Genomic DNA, 15,921 nt, shown 5'->3' with positions numbered 1-15,921 from the left:
GTTTATTTTTCAGAACTGCAATGGAAAAGTTTTTATGCATCACGACTCACGTGATCAACAATCGGATGTTGCCACTGGCAGAAACCACGAAGAAGAAGACGACAGGAAGTAGTTGGAGGATAATGGAGCGGCCATGTTTTTTTAATAACTTATCACATGAACAAACTTATTCACGTGTAATTTTAATTGTTTCTCTTGTAATGGAAACACTGCAGTAGCGATATTCGATTTTTTTGACATTAGCGGAACAGCAACAGCTTTTTGCACATTTATAATGGAAACATAGCTACTGTCAAAATTGCTCTTTTTACTATTTTCTCCATTATTCATTAAGAGTTTTGATAAATATCCGTATGTTTGAAAATATGATTAAAAGCAGTTAATGTGGGCATTTTAGTAATAAAAATCACACTTACTGATAAAAGTCACAGCCATACAGTTACCAATTAGAGAAGTTCTTATCGTCACTTTTATCATTATCACAACAGAACCACAGAATATTGTGTTAAAACTTCAAGTCCATATTGCCCACCCCTACTGACACGGTGAAAGTGTCTGATGTGATACGTGCTTCATCACTCTCATCCTCTGCCTCACTTTTAAACAGGTAGATGACATCATCAGCTCATCTTTCCACATCTGCGCCAAATTTCCTAATTAGCGACGGAGAGCTCCCCAAGGCTGTTGATCGGCCTGCTGTGTGTGATTCTGCTTGTGGATTTTCTGTGTCTGTGTGTGTTTGCAGATTGCGTACAGTTAATGGTGTGTGTGTGTGTGTGTCATTTAACAGAACAGGAAAGGTCAGCTCACAAACGTGTGTGTACGTGTTGTGTTGGGAGACAGCATCAGCTCAGGGGTGCAGTGGTGGAGTCACTATCTGTGGATTAATTACCCGCAAGGCACCTGTCTACCCTTTACGCTAACACAAACACACACAGCAGCACAGGCAAGCGTACACACATGCACTGAACGCACAGAACGGCCCTGGGGTTTTTAAAATGTCGCCACACCTTCCTTTGCCAAATGTTCCCATCGTTTGCAGCTAAAAGCATCAGATGGATGCTGGTTGATTTGGCAAACAGAAAATCTGCTGTTTGTGTGTAAGAATAATGATGCACTGTGTTCTAAATATCTCTTGGTAGAATAGATAGTACAACAATAATTGTATTCTTGATTTTTTTTTATTTTGTTTTATTTGTTCTGTGCATTAAAACTATTTAGTAATAAAGTTCTCCTTACTTTTTTATGGAAATTACTTTCCATCTAAATCCACTGGGGAAGTTGCATGTTTTGGGTTCTTTTAATGGAAACTAAATTCTTGGGTCTCCAAATCCAGAGAATGCACTTTACTGGCAACATTTTTCATCAACAAACATTCATCTTGTTAAACTTTGCCTTAAAATTTTTGTTGTTGTTTAATCTCACTGAATTAAGCCAGAAAAGGTTATAAAATAGGATACTAGCAAACGAGCGCAGTTTATTAGTTTTGTTAGTTTTTTTGTTTAGTGCCTGACATAAAGAGCTGTCACCAGTTGGAGGAAGATATCCTGCTGAATCTTCCATGTACGTGACGTTCTGTAAGCTCCAGTTCACAGTGATAAAATAAAAGTCTTCATTTTTATTTGCCTCGCAGCAGAAAGTGACAACATGCAGTTTGAGCTCCATCTCCTCGATTCTGGCAGCACTGAATGACATGGAGGTGTTTTATCAGCTGTTCTTGATCAGTATTATTAATTTACCCCCAGTTGGTTCACAGCATAAACAAAATTCAAACCTAAATTATCTAATATGTGTTTTGTACATCTGTCTGTGTTTGTGAGCTTTAAGCATTTTGCATATTAATTGTTTTCCAGAAGTGAAATGTCTTTGCAGATGTCTTAGAGTCTCTGGTTTATTGGAAACATTCTGAAGTGACATGTGGTTAAGTCATTTTGGTTTACCTGCACCCCTCAACTTGGCTCCTATTGATTCCTTTGATTCCCAGAAAAAGCTTAAAGGTTTTTAAAACCTTTTGATAAATGGTTTTAAGATCAGGATGTACAGAAACATTATGCAGGAATCTTCTCAGAGTCAGATACACTCTGGACAAGGTCTAACAGGAAACCAAACATTGAACTCGTTGAAAAAAAATTCTATATATTCCTTACTTTTTTTAATATCCTGTATTTGCATTTCATTGCAGGGAAACATGACCTTTATACTCCAGTTGCTAGTTATCAAATCCGGAAATAATGTAACAATCAAATTAAACCTGTTTGAGAAATTTCAAAATGTTGTTGAGTAGCTTGCTTAAGTATCACTATTAGTAACATTTTATGAGCAATGTTTGTATGAATGATTTATTAAGATTCAAACGTTTATCAGGTCAAATAACCAGTTTGTAACTGTATCTGGTAGTTGGTTTTATACACACTGCAGCTATGTTGTAATTTGAAAGCAGGGTTGGTGAGAAACATTTGAGCTTCAGAACCAGAAATGCACCTTCTGATGGTCATTTCACTTTATCATCATCATGTTTTTAAGCTAAAGCTGCCGTCTCACTATTTCCTCTCTTGCGGTATCGGTTGGCGTCCTTTCTGGGTCTAAACATGACGAAAAGAAGCAGAATTATGTGTGACTTTTCGTGGAGTGTGTCTACTGGGATCAGTGGTGTGGAATTCACGTTGTTCTGCCTCGTCATGACTGGGTTCATTACCTTTCTACGATGTTTTGCTTTGTTAGGTGCAGGTACTGTACCTGTCAGGATTCACAAAAGTTCTGATATTTTCATTGTTAGTTTTATTCAGTAATTATTATGACTATTTTTAATTGGAAAAAAGCCTTCCATTGTTTAAATTTGAACAAAAAAAAGACATGTGAATATGAAACCTGAAAGACAAATCAAGATCTGATGCCTTTTACTGTCTTTAGCAATAACAGCTAAAGCAGTTTATGATTTACATGATTTACATGAGGAAATGGAGCAAAACATCCCAAAGTTTCCAATTAAAAGTTTATTAGTGAAAACCTTTGGGGAGTTTTCTTTTTACAGTTTATTTAGTCAGTTTTTTTTTTCCAAACATAACTTAAATGTATGTCTTTATAATAAATACAAGCCTTGAGTTTTGCTCATCTATACATTATAGAATGTGTAGAAAGTTTTTTCTGTAATAAACAGTGAAGAACCAACATTTCGTAGCAGCTTATAGTGTTTGTATTGATTAAACAGTGTGATCTGTTGATTCAGCTTGACCTTCCAGAACATCCAATTGTTTCCTAGAAATAAAGTACCGCACTGTAGCACTAAAGCAGTTAGGGGTTAATAGGATGGAAACAGCGCTGAGAGAAGAACAATGAGCCAATCAGTGTGTCTGTGTGTAGACGTGTGTGTGTTGGGGCCAAACAGCCAAGACCAAAAAAAATACTTGATCTTTGATAGTAAATATCTAATCTGTGTTGGCTACATAAAATAGGGATTTGTGGGTAATGTAGTTTACCTGTAATTTCTCAGTGTAGATCTTAAATTCAGATAAAAAATGCCACGTGGTTTCAGCAGAGAAATGGTTGCATTTGTGCCACGTTTTTCTTTGTTTGTTTTTTCCCTCCACAACAAGCTGCTGATATGCCACAGCGCTACAGATGAAGAACTAAAACAAAGTGCCAAATATTTCCCTGATTAGCTCCAGAGCAGCTCCCATCCTGACCTTGCTTACATGCCCTTATGAGCGATCTCCTGATTTTCAGTCTCACTTTGCCGTAATGAGCACTTAAGCCGAGGAGTCGCTCGCTCTCCTGCAGGAAGTCTCCCGGCTGCATTAGAGCAGATTTGACTCTGGAGCATCAACTGTGCCTTTTCTCATCACACCCATAACCCAGCTCTCCTGTTACCATAAGTTAACTCTGTCTCCATGCCAACCAACACTGTAAACACTGTCCAGGTACTGCAAAACCTGCACAAACTGTATATGGATGTGTATATACTGTATGTGTGCAAGTGCTAAACTGTTTGTGCTGTAACTCCCTTGCTGTTGATAATTTATTGAACATTGTATTTATACATGAGACAATGATAATAAAGCACCACATGAGCAACCGGAGATGTGTGATTATTTTCCCTCCTAAAATGTTTTTCCTGGATATCAAGGAGTTTATTAGTGTTGCTCTCGTTCTTCGCTTCTCTTCCTCCGATTTCTTTTTCTGGGTTTGTCTTTTTTTCCACAGCTGTAATTATTTATTAACAAAGGATTTCCGTAAACAAGTAAAACAGCCGCTAGTTTGAGTGTGAGACAAATGAGAGCAGCATAATGGCTGAGGAAAATGTTGAAGCATTAATTCTAGAGAAAAGTTTCCCTCTTTGTTCTCTCATCACTCTTTCGCTCTACTTTTAATATTAACTTGTTATTGTGTAAATCTTCACTTTTGTTGAGTTTCTGTTAACTTTGAAAATTTCCTCTTTTCTCATCTTCCCCGTCATCGTCTCGTTTTCCTGTGTGTTCCCGCTCCTCTCTCACCGTTTCCCCGCTCCTTTTCTTCCTCATCCGCAGAATCGCATGCACGAGTCTTTGATGCTGTTTGACTCCATCTGCAACAACAAGTTCTTCATCGACACCTCCATCATCCTCTTCCTCAACAAGAAGGATCTGTTTGCAGAGAAGATTAAGAAGTCTCCACTCAGCATCTGTTTCCCAGAGTACACAGGTGAGAGATATTTTTCACTTAAAGAGGCAGTATCACATTATTATATTGTTATTCCCTCATCAAAAACATACCTGGAGTGTTACCTTGATTCTTTCATGCATTTTGGAGAAATCCTTTAATCTCCATTGCAACCATTCAGCTGCAAAAAACGCGTGGTTGGACCTAGCTCCGCCTTCGAGACACATCTCCTCCTCCACTCAGCTCCTTCAGACTAGCCAGCATCAATTAGCAAACATCTGATAGAACTGTGCATCTGCTGAGCTCGTTATAGGAGTTACTTCTCAGAGCAACGCTGGTAAAAACATTAAAGGGTTAATAGAAGAGCCATGTTGTGATGATTTCTTAAAGGGATGTTGTCACATTTAAAGGCTTTAGGTCCTAAAATAAAGATTAACATTAAACAACAATAACAACAAATACAAAAAAAAATCAGTTTTCAAGTGATGATGGCATTTAGTCCAGTACTCCATGTAGAAAAACCTTAGACTGGGATTTACACCAAGGACCTTCTTGCTGCAAGGCAGAAGTGTTACCAACTGTGTCCCCAGAATTACAATTTTTAAACAATATGCTTTACTGTTATTATTAGTAGTAGTAGTAGTCGTCGTATTGGTGTCGTTGTTAAGGGAATATGATTTCAAGAGTAGCTGCCAGTTTTTATTTGTTTTTGGCAAATGAGCTACAACTTATGTGCAGGAGCAAAAACATTTGTTTTTCCTCCGGTCATCTTTCTCTGATTTTACAATATTTTGGTCACCTTAAACTTCTAAAATAAAAAATGAAAGACGTAAACACCTTCTTATTTACAGCACTGATTATTATAGAAAAGTTCACAGTTAGTAACTCAAACAGATTTTGAGCCGATCTTAAATTAATTCTGTCAAAAATTGTAAGCTTATAATATGGAGTTAAGAAATTAATTTTGACATGGAAACGCTTTACTGTCATCAGCATGTAGACATAAAGTGATGTTAAGATTGTTTAGGTTACAGTTTTCTTGACTTGAATAATTTTGAGATGATAAATGTAAGGCTTGTTTTAATTATCTCATTAGATTTAGTTTTCTAAATATGACCTGGAGTTTGTTTTTCATGTTAATGTTTCATTATCTCATTAGCTGGAGATAACGTTACCTTGAGGTTGTTTGTTTCTTTATCTTGAGAAAATAAACTCTCAAACTTATTATTGTTTCAATAACAGCTCGATTTTCTCATTAGAAAAAACAATATCAAGGTTTTTTTTATATTTTTTCTTGAGGCAACAGCTTTATTATCCCATTAATCTGCTGAAATAATGAGACCTCAAGCTTTCTTTGATGAGAAACTCATTCCATTATCTCCTGATCTGGAGATGTCGAGGCTTGAATTGTTGAAACAATATCTTTATTTCAAGCCTGAATTTATGACGGTCATGCTGCCAGCAGTTTCAGGCTGCAAACATTAAAGCTTCACATTCACAGGTTATGCACTAATCTCCTGATGGGGATCATAAAGAATTTTTGGGGGGTTTTTGCACCTTAATCACCACTTTTACCTTCCCAAATGATAAGTTCTTGCTTCTAGAAATGGTCACATCAAAATTATTAGTAGCTGTTTTTTTCCTGTCATACGTCTGTTTTGTGGTCAGCAGAACTTTTTCTGAGCATTTACTTTATAAAGTCTTTTTTTTTTTTTTTTGCTTTAGAAAAAAGGAATATGTTTAAGAGTCTGGTGGAACAAGCTGTTTTCCACATTCAGTTTTATGGGGGGTTTTTTTCATGCTTATTCAGCCCTGGAAAAACCAGTTCCATATTTTAAAGACTCTGGAGAAACAGCAGGAGGCGAAATGACCTCAGGAAGAATTATCCAAGTTTGGCAAAGGAGGATGAAGATGTCTGTATTGCTTAGGAACGTAGATAAATGATTTACTTTTTTAATGATTATCTCTGTTTTACAACAGAAAATGTTGATGATTTTGAACTAAGAAATATTTAGCAGGAAATTTTGGAAAGCTGCTTCCTGTATCTGCAGTGTTGGCCCAGTATAACTCCACTTCTCAAAATGGTTTGATTCTGATTCAGAATTTCTTACGAATGTAACATTGACTGTTTAAAACTGCTAAATAAATTGACCAAACTTTGAGCTGCATTCATCGCTTTTGGTCAGAGCTCAAGTTGCTGCTTTTATGTTTCAGCGGTTCTGACTGTCAGTGATGGTTTCATATTTCCTGTTGGGACAGAAAATCAATTTTCTCCAACAGCTTTTGGCAAAGAGGCAAACAAGCTCATTCAGCTGGAGTTACTTTGGAGATCAAACTCTTGACCTAAAACCTTAAATTAACCTTAAGATTGTTCAGTCAGAGAGCCGTGTGGACATCCTGATCCCATTTAAAACTGGATACGAAAGCATGAATGACTGATCTTTACTGTCTGAGTGAGATTTCCTGGAAATTAAAACCCTCAGGTCTGTTTGAGGGCATTAGTTGTGCATGGGACCTTCAGATGTGGATTTACTGTCTGCATTATAAACCGTCTGAAAAATGTGCCACTTTAAATCTTGCGGTATGATTACAGCTGCAAGTTAGTTTCCAGCAGAGAGAGGGAGAGCGAAATGGTTGGAGGAACATAAAACCTCACTTCAAGAAGAGATTTACTTTACTGCATTTCCACAAGTGGAGAAATGATAACGAGCACAGGGAGTTGAGGAAAGTTGTTGGCAGTGAGAGTCTGCAAAAACGGCAGAGGGAAGCAGAAAGACTTCTTGACGTGGAAGTGGGAGCCAGATGTAGTGGTGACGGATAAAAGCACTGTGAGTAATAGACGCGCGTGGTGAGCTATGATAAGTCTCTTCACACACTCACAGCGGTGCACCCGTCTCTCACGCTGCTCTGATAGTCACACTGAGCCGTTCTGACATCTTCCACCTTTACTTTTTGCTGCATCATATTCTCCCTCTCTGTCCAGCCAAAGGTCTGAACACTCCTCATTCTGATCACTGGAAATACTTTTCTGATTTCATTTTATATGACAGAAAGGCTGAGGTGGAGTTGGAGGGTTTTGCAGCCTTGCATCATTAGAGGGAAAGTATTATGTAAAAGTCACATATTGCACATTTTTGTACTTTCATTTGGGTTTCTACTGCTTCTAAAAGCAAACCAAGCACGTTTTCTGGAAATAAGTTAATGCTTTTTGGTGTCTGGTTTCAACCCCCTGCCCCCTCCCCAGAATATAACATCACAAATCAGCAGGAACTGCTCCGTATTCTAGCAACCCAAGCAGAGCTCCACCACATATGTTGAGCTGGTTTTACCGCTGTGCATTGTACAATGGCTGCTGGAAAAGACATGTTTTGTTGACTTATCACCCAGAAACCACTTGCTGCATTCGTGTTGGATGTGCAGGAGGCTCCACTTCTGCTTTTCAAAGATGTACAGTTGTACATCTGTTCGCAGCTTTTTTTACGTTGAGTTGAGGTGTGTGGCCAGCAGCAGCTTATTTGGATTTAAAGTGACAAGAGGCCCTAAATGAGCTCAAAATGAGTAGAACTGAGCAGACTAAAATCTTATTATCTAACAATGATTTTTGAGCATGTTTTGTTTAGACCATAGATCTATCCTAACCTGTTCAAGGATTCATAGTGGGTCACCTGTAACAGATTTTCACCAGTTCGCAAGTACTGTCTCAAGGCATTTTACAAAAAAATAATTTCGATTCAGTCATGCATGCGTCCCAATTTATCAATCAGAACATTATGCTCAGTTGATTATTCAGAATAGTTTTAAAAGTTTTTATTTAAAATCCCAGCAGATTGGATCGAGTCGGTGATTTGTAGCATTTACTCCTCCTGGATGTAGCGACTATCGCTTACATTGAGTTGTTGACTTTACAGTAATCCTCATACTGAGCATGAATGTAGCGACGGTGGAGAGGAAAAACTCCCCTTTAACAGGAAGAAACCTCCAGCAGAACCAGAACCATCTGACACGACCGACTGGAGGCTTGCGAAGACGGATAAGACACAGAAAGAAACAGAAGAACTGACCTAGGATTATTTTTCATGTTCATGAAAATAGAAAGTTAAAAGCAGGAGAACGATCAGCGGATGGCAGCATTATCTCAACTGTTGGTGATCACTTGTTCTATAAGTTGACTACATCAACATGCAACTGAACTGAGAGCAGCTTCTGCAAAACAGGCAGGTTTTAATGTAAAATCTGATAAAATCTCATTTAAATTGAGTATTTTTGTTCTGCTTTCTGCTCGTCCAGGACCCAACACCTACGAAGACGCGGCAGCTTACATCCAAGCACAGTTCGAGAGCAAGAACCGCTCTCCAAATAAGGAAATCTACTGTCACATGACCTGCGCCACGGATACGGGGAACATCCAGGTCGTGTTTGATGCTGTGACCGATATCATCATCGCCAACAACCTTCGAGGGTGTGGCTTGTACTGAGCGCGCCCACACACACCCTGGACCCCCTCCTCCCCCCACCACCACCCCCACACTTTTCTCCCATCCTTCCTGTCCTCTTCCTCTTTCTCCTCCTCCTCTGTCTTGTTCCTTTGGCACTGCTGTGGAAATGATGATGGCGATGATGATAATGATGATGATGATTCTCTAAAGAAAAACAACAAAAAAAATCCAACTAGGTACATATTAATAATGAGGATGATTTAAAAAAAATAGGCATACATGCATATAAATATAAATATATATATAAATCTATCTAATGTTCTTAGTTCTTGTGTCCTCTCTGCTCTGATTCCCCCTGATGTTTTTTTGGGTCTGTTGCCAAGCAAACAAAATTAGTTTTAGTAGAAAAAACCCCAAACCTGCAGCCTTGAAACATCTTGAACAAAGTTGAGGAAAGCCTCTGTTGCCGCTCCGTCACGTGGTCGACTGTGTGATTTTTTTTTTTTGTTAACAAAACTGAAGCCTGTACTTTTTTTTCTTGCATACTTTTTTATGTATTGTTACTTTGAAAATGATGATGCTGTTTTATTTCTTTGATGATCGTGTGTATATTTATTGCGTCTGTACACTGATTATTCTCACCTCTCACCTGTACTTCCTGTTTAATCCTGGTCGTTTTGGGCTGTTTTGCGGATTATTAATACTTTTTTTATTTGCAGAAATATGTGTATATGTGAGCAGCACTAAAATGCACCTGACAAGTTGGATAAGAACGTTAAAAAGAAATCTAAACTGACTTGATTATTTTTTGTTGTTTACATTTGAGAAGACATTTTAAGATGTTTTTTTTTTTTTTTTTTTTAGTAATTTTTAAATTTTTCACTTTAAAACCCCAGTTTCCACCCAGGATTCCTGGTTTCCTGTTTCCATAATCTGGTCTTTGTCATTGGCCAGCCGCTGACCACAGCCGGACTCGAGAGCCAATAGGAAACTCGCTTACTGACTGAATCGTCAGTGCCGTGTAACAGAGGCACTGTGCTGTAGATAGCTGCGCTTTTAGAAGCAGGTAAAACTCTACCTTCCTCCCCATAATAACCTAATAACATTCTCCATTTAAGAAAACTAATTAATTTATTAATTTATTTATTGACCAATCACCCGCCATCCTCTCTTTCCTCGCTGTCGACTCTTGCATGGCGCCCAGGCGTCGGGATTTGACCTTTCCCCCCTCCTGTCCTTGTCATTCTCTTCTTTTCCATTCCCAACAGAAATAGCATGAGATACTCAACTTTGTATAAAAAAAAAGACCAGATAATTGTTAAAACTTATAGCATAAAGCTGCTTATGAGGGAAAAAAACACTTCATAAAAAGTGCAAACTAAATAGAAAAACAATAAAAAAATAAATAAATGTGGAAGCAGCAACTGAAGGGGAAAGCTGATTGGTTTCTGAATGGGGGGTGAGGGATGAATTATGAGAATATGTCAGAAAAATGTGAGTTGAAGTTTCCGAGCAGGAACAGCTCACATGTGAAGCTTTGAAGTGAAGAAATGTTTAGATTTTTCCTGCAGCAACACAAAGGGCAAAAATCTCCCAGAGAAAAACCGCCTTCACCACGACACTGACCGACATCATGACGATTTCTCGTGATTTGTAGCTACGCAACGTTTTCTTTCTCCATTTTACATGAGCCGATGTTTGGTGGGCGGTTCCAGTCGGACAGCGAGCTGACGAGGAACCACGGAGAACCCGGTGTTGCTGTAATGCTCCGATCTGTGCCCTGTCCCTAAGCCCCGCCCCCAGGCCCAAGCTCCACCTCCTTTTACCGTTCTGCCTGTTTCCCTGCATTAGAACCGTCTCCTCACTTTAGCCTGACTCAGAACGATTAAATATAATATAACAATATCTATTTTTTATTATTTCTGGGGGGGATAAAAGAAAAACACTCTTTTTGTGGGGGAGAGCACGTTTCTGGCTGCATCCGCTAGTTAGGGATGCCGCATGTTAACACATCGGCGCTGTATAAAGTCATGCTCCTTCTTCTTCTTCTCTATCTTTTCAGTTTAGTGCACACCTTCCAGGTCTATAATGAAAAGCACAGTTCTCACCTCACACATACACACTCGCTCACACTCACACAGACACACAATGAGTAGATTTGGAAATTTGTTATTTATTCATACCTGATCTATGTTTCCCCCTCATCAATCTATCTATAGAAACTTCTCTTTCTTGCCTTCTTGATTTCTAGGTTTTAAAAAAGAGAAAACTGTATAATGACACGATGAAGCTGTTTTGTTTTTTTTTGCATTCTGTTCCTGTTATCCTCATGATTTATTTTTTTCTTACCTACGTTCTGTTCTTTACCCAGTGAATGCTGTGCAGCTTTTTTCTCTCTTTCTCTCCCTCTACTCTTCTTTAGTGAATGGTTGTTATTTCATGTGGGATGTCCGTGCTGGAAAAACCAATCGAATGTAGTGTTTACATTAAAAAGCCACTGTTTTCATGACTACAGAAAAAATACCTTCTTGTCTCTGGTTTTCTGACTTTCAGCTACAAGAAGCGTTACACATCGCTGTTTCATATTCAAGCTTCAAGCGACTGATTAGAAATTCTAGAGATGTGATCAAAAGTTTCCACCATGAACACTTAATACTTAAACCTTCTTTTTTCAGGGTGGAAATTATAGAAGGTACGGAGCAACACTTTTTAAAAGACTATTCTTTTTCTCATTTCTTCTCAAAGAAAAGAGAAAACAAGATAATTCTGGCTAAATATTTGATCATTCATTTGTTACCCTTTGAAGCCCTGAGACTCTCTGTAAACATGTATAACTGCCTAGATTAAAAGTTCAAGAATAAAATATATCTTAATTAATAGCACCAGAATAAAACACAGTGGAATCAATTCAACAAGTCAAAGGTATTTTCAATATTTGATTTTTCTAAAATCCCAAAGTGTGATTTTTTCTTTTTCCCATTGTTAGCAATAAGTACAATATTTAAAAGAAAAAAAGAAGTTATATTTTTGTGTAGGAAAAATATTATAGATCAGTTAATAATATCTGCCTTATTAAAAGAAAGGCATCGAGTTTGGAAAAAAGTTTGAGCTCTGCTGAAAAAAAAAATCTGTCATCAGCAATAACAACAATATATGAGCCACTGTTTTTATGAACACATGCTGCGATTAGCAAGTTCAGTAAGAAATTAAAAGGCATCAAAGTCTGCGTTAGAATAAAAATTACTGAACCGATGAGGTCCAGTTTTCCACAAGATAAAAGCAGCTGCATAAAGTTATTTACGACCAAAAGGCCTTAAATAACCAACGTAAGGAACTCTTTCCGTTTGTTTCTGCTTCTGACAGTAAAACAATCAAGTATAGTTCTAAATTGTAGCTTTATCTTGTTTTTCCACTCTTAGCTTAGCTTATTTTGAGAATAATCTCCAAAATTTTATATGAAAAAATTGAAATTTCAGAGTTTCAAAAGTTGCAAATTGTTGACTTCATATTACGTTTTACCATTTTTCTTACATCATTACTAAATTTTTGACTCTTCAACCTCAGCATAAAATTAACGTCCCAATAAAATATGTAATGTTTAACATTTGTTCCAAATAGTTCACTCAGATAAAACATTTAAATCTAGAGTTTCCAACCCTCAGCTGCAAAAAGCCTTGCGGAGCAGTTAGGAAGCCCCGCAGTAAATTAGAGGAATGCATCTCTGTCCCTGCAGAGGAAGCTTCCAGCAACAGCATTGATTTAATTTCATGTCAGACGAAGGGCGATAAAAGCTGAGAGTGACGGTGCTGCTCGCCGCAGAGTTACTGTCATCCAGCATTCTCCATTATAAAAAATCTCCTCGCCGTTTCTCACTGTTAAAAGGAAATGTGATTACTGTCTTCAGAAACGGGAGAAAGTCCAAGGTATGAAAAGTTTTTGTACCTTATAGTTTCATTAAAATTTTATTCATATAGCAGTTTTAAAAAACAGCACAGGACCACAATGCTTTGCTGTTAAAGCAGACTTATTATGCTAAATTAAAATTTTGAACACTTTTGTGCTTCCATTTGGGCTCCTACTGTTTCTAAAAACAGACCAAGCACCTAAAAAAACACAGAGTGTTTTTGACAATAATTTAATGTTTTTTGGTGTCTAGAAAATGAGCTGTTTCAAAAATCTCCCAAATGCCCATGACCTAGCAACCTCAGCGAAGCCCAGCCCGTTACCTAGCAACCCCAGCAAAGCCTAGCCTGTTACCTAGCAACCAAAGCAGAGCTCCAACACGTTTGGTCAGCTGGTTTTACCGCTGAATGCACTGCACAATGGCTGCTGAAAAGACAAGTGTTTTGTTGTTGACTTACCATCCAGAAACCACTTCCTGCAGGTAGGTCCAAACACCAGGTCAAAGGTCATTCACAGCACCACGCCATTCCATGTCTTTTCTCACAGAAACTCAGCAGTTTGGGGGTAAAGAGGTGAAGTATCACTTGCTTTATAGTTGTGACTGACATCTGACTCATCTAATGCTCGGTTTCCTGCCATTAAATTTGTAATTGTATCCTTACGTCTTCTGGTCTTCTCCACACAAATTCCTAAAGTGCTTCTTGTTCTCCACACTCTTACTGTCAACAGGAAATTGAATTCACTTACTCCTCCTCTGTTGGTGTATTTACAGGAATGTCCTACAAAGTACACTTAACCTCTTCCAGTGAGATTTATTACATGTACATGGATATCTATCTGTAATTCTGCAACATGAATACACATTTCAGTAACTGGATTTCCTCAGATATAGCACAGAGAAAAAGTCCTACACATCCAGTACTTATCCTGACATGAAGCATAACACAAAGCGTCCTTGTCACAGTAGATGGGAAAGTCAATGTAAGTGGAGCTTTGAGGCAAAGAGCAACTGCTTTTATCCTCGCTGCTGCGGCTGCTGCAAGGGCCAGCCTGGTTCACTGAGTTCATACATAATAACAGAGAAGTGCAGGAAACAGAGCCTCAAAAATCTGCAAGAAATATGCAGTTTTTTGCTTTCCTTTACTTTGTTTTTTATGTTTTTCCCACTGCTTCATGAAATATACATAGCCTATATTTTTATAGAGCAAAGACATATGCATTTAGTGTAGATGTGTTTGTGTGAGAGTGACTGAAGGACATTGCAGCCACAATGAAGAATTTTGTACTTTTTCATCAGATGAAATGCTAATAGACCAGGAACACACAAAAAAAGAAACATTGGAAAGAGAAGTGGATTCATCTCTTTTCAGATTTACTCTTTTCCTATCAAATTTCTTCCACATGCATTGGTTTTTATTCCCTTCATCAACTGACAGTTTAAGGTTATAGTCTCCCATCAGAAGGTTTATTAGTGTTATTCTGATTTGATCAGAATAATCAGGGTTCACACCCAAAATAAATGAAAAAAGGATGCAAATATATTGAGTGAATAATTAAATCTCAAGTGAGATTTAAGATTTATTTGTAAAATGTCCATAATTTGTGAAAATATTTTACTACAAAGGAAAGTATGAGTCTGAAGTTTCAGTATGAAGTTTATTTACAGGAAAAAATAGAAGTAGGAAGTGATGAAATGGCAATGAGTAGGCAAGAAATGTGGCGCATTGGTAAAGGGGCAAACTGACCACTAACCCTGAAAGTGACTCTGCACTTTTCACTTGTGTAAATTCTGCAGCATGCCAACTACATCAAGATGTTAAAACAATATGGAATTAGTTTCATGTGTGTCTATCTCCAGCTTTCAGTCATCCAGAGGAAGGAGCTAAAATTAGCTAAAATGCTAAAACTAGCTGTAGTGGTGTCAGTGTTTACATTCAAACTGTGGCCTGAACCTGAAGTGACTCAAATCCTAAGTTTTTGCCCTAATGAGACCTGCATCTGATCTTTTCATGACAGTCTGAACACTGCCATGATCGGATTTTTTGAATGCAGCCCACTGTATTTGAATCGTGGTCCTGAATCCAATACGCATCAGATCTTTTCAAATCTGATCTGAGTCTGAACGTCGACAAACGTCACTATTCTGCGTCCTGATATGCGCAAACGGGAAGAAAAACAACAACCATGGCGGACTATAATGAGGATAAAGTCGTTAATGTGCTGGCTCCGGTTGAAAACAACTTTAAAATCGTAAGTTTTGCTCTGTCATTAGCATCCATGTTTACTGCCGCAAACTCTGGGGGCTTCTCTTTTTATGCCGGTTGGTAAAACACTGAGCACGCTAGCTATGTGTGACGTCATTGTGTCCTCTGCTGCGCATGCCGGAGACTTTTAGCGCGTTTGCAGTTCACACGGGAAATCACATATAAGTCACATATATCTGGAAATGTGTGAATAACCGCGCAAAAATAAAAGTAAAAAAAAAAAATCTGAATTGAGCATTAAGAATGTATTCAATGGCAAGTTGGCTAGCAGTAGCATGTTAACCATCGCTGACTGCTGCGTTCCACTCGGAAGTGGAAAATTCCGACTTCCCAGTCAGAAAAGTCAAATTACCTGGAAAGCCCTCTGAAGTCAGATTTCCCAAGCAATTCTGACTTCCCCCAGTTACGACTAAGGCTGACTTTGTGTTTCAATATGGCCGTTCAAGATGTGATGGAAGAAAATGTATTTTGTAAGAGTGCGTCTTAAATCAACGTTGAATGATAAATCCCTGACTTTTATTTAGTGTTTAAGACCTGGAAAGTAGCAGAAAGAGAAGAGGTTGGTAGTTGAACAGCCTAATCACATGGGGCGCCTGCTCTGCTGCTCACCACCTGGTAAGAACATAAACCGTTTCATTCACGTTGAAGTGATTCAACCCAAATATTTAGATTCTGCTTCAACC

At 38.1% G+C, this 15,921-nt stretch overlaps 1 protein-coding gene across 1 annotated transcript in view; it reads left to right on the top strand.

Moving 5' to 3' along the window:
• Positions 1 to 9,847, top strand: part of LOC106939917 (guanine nucleotide-binding protein G(o) subunit alpha) — a 32,817-nt gene extending 22,970 nt beyond the window's left edge. Inside the window, exons 4-5 of the mRNA XM_015022495.1 lie at positions 4,524 to 4,677; positions 8,923 to 9,847. Coding sequence (XP_014877981.1) covers positions 4,524 to 4,677; positions 8,923 to 9,110 — 342 coding nt within the window. The 3' untranslated portion in view covers positions 9,111 to 9,847. The remainder of the gene's footprint in view (positions 1 to 4,523; positions 4,678 to 8,922) is intronic.
• The last annotated feature ends 6,074 nt before the right edge of the window (positions 9,848 to 15,921 follow it).

Source organism: Poecilia latipinna, unplaced genomic scaffold, assembly GCF_001443285.1.
Source record: "Poecilia latipinna isolate Pla-1442-1.1 unplaced genomic scaffold, P_latipinna-1.0 Scaffold3028, whole genome shotgun sequence".
Lineage (NCBI taxonomy): Eukaryota > Metazoa > Chordata > Actinopteri > Cyprinodontiformes > Poeciliidae > Poecilia > Poecilia latipinna.
Note: the sequence above shows the minus strand (reverse complement) of the source record. Positions and strands in the feature narration are given on the sequence as shown.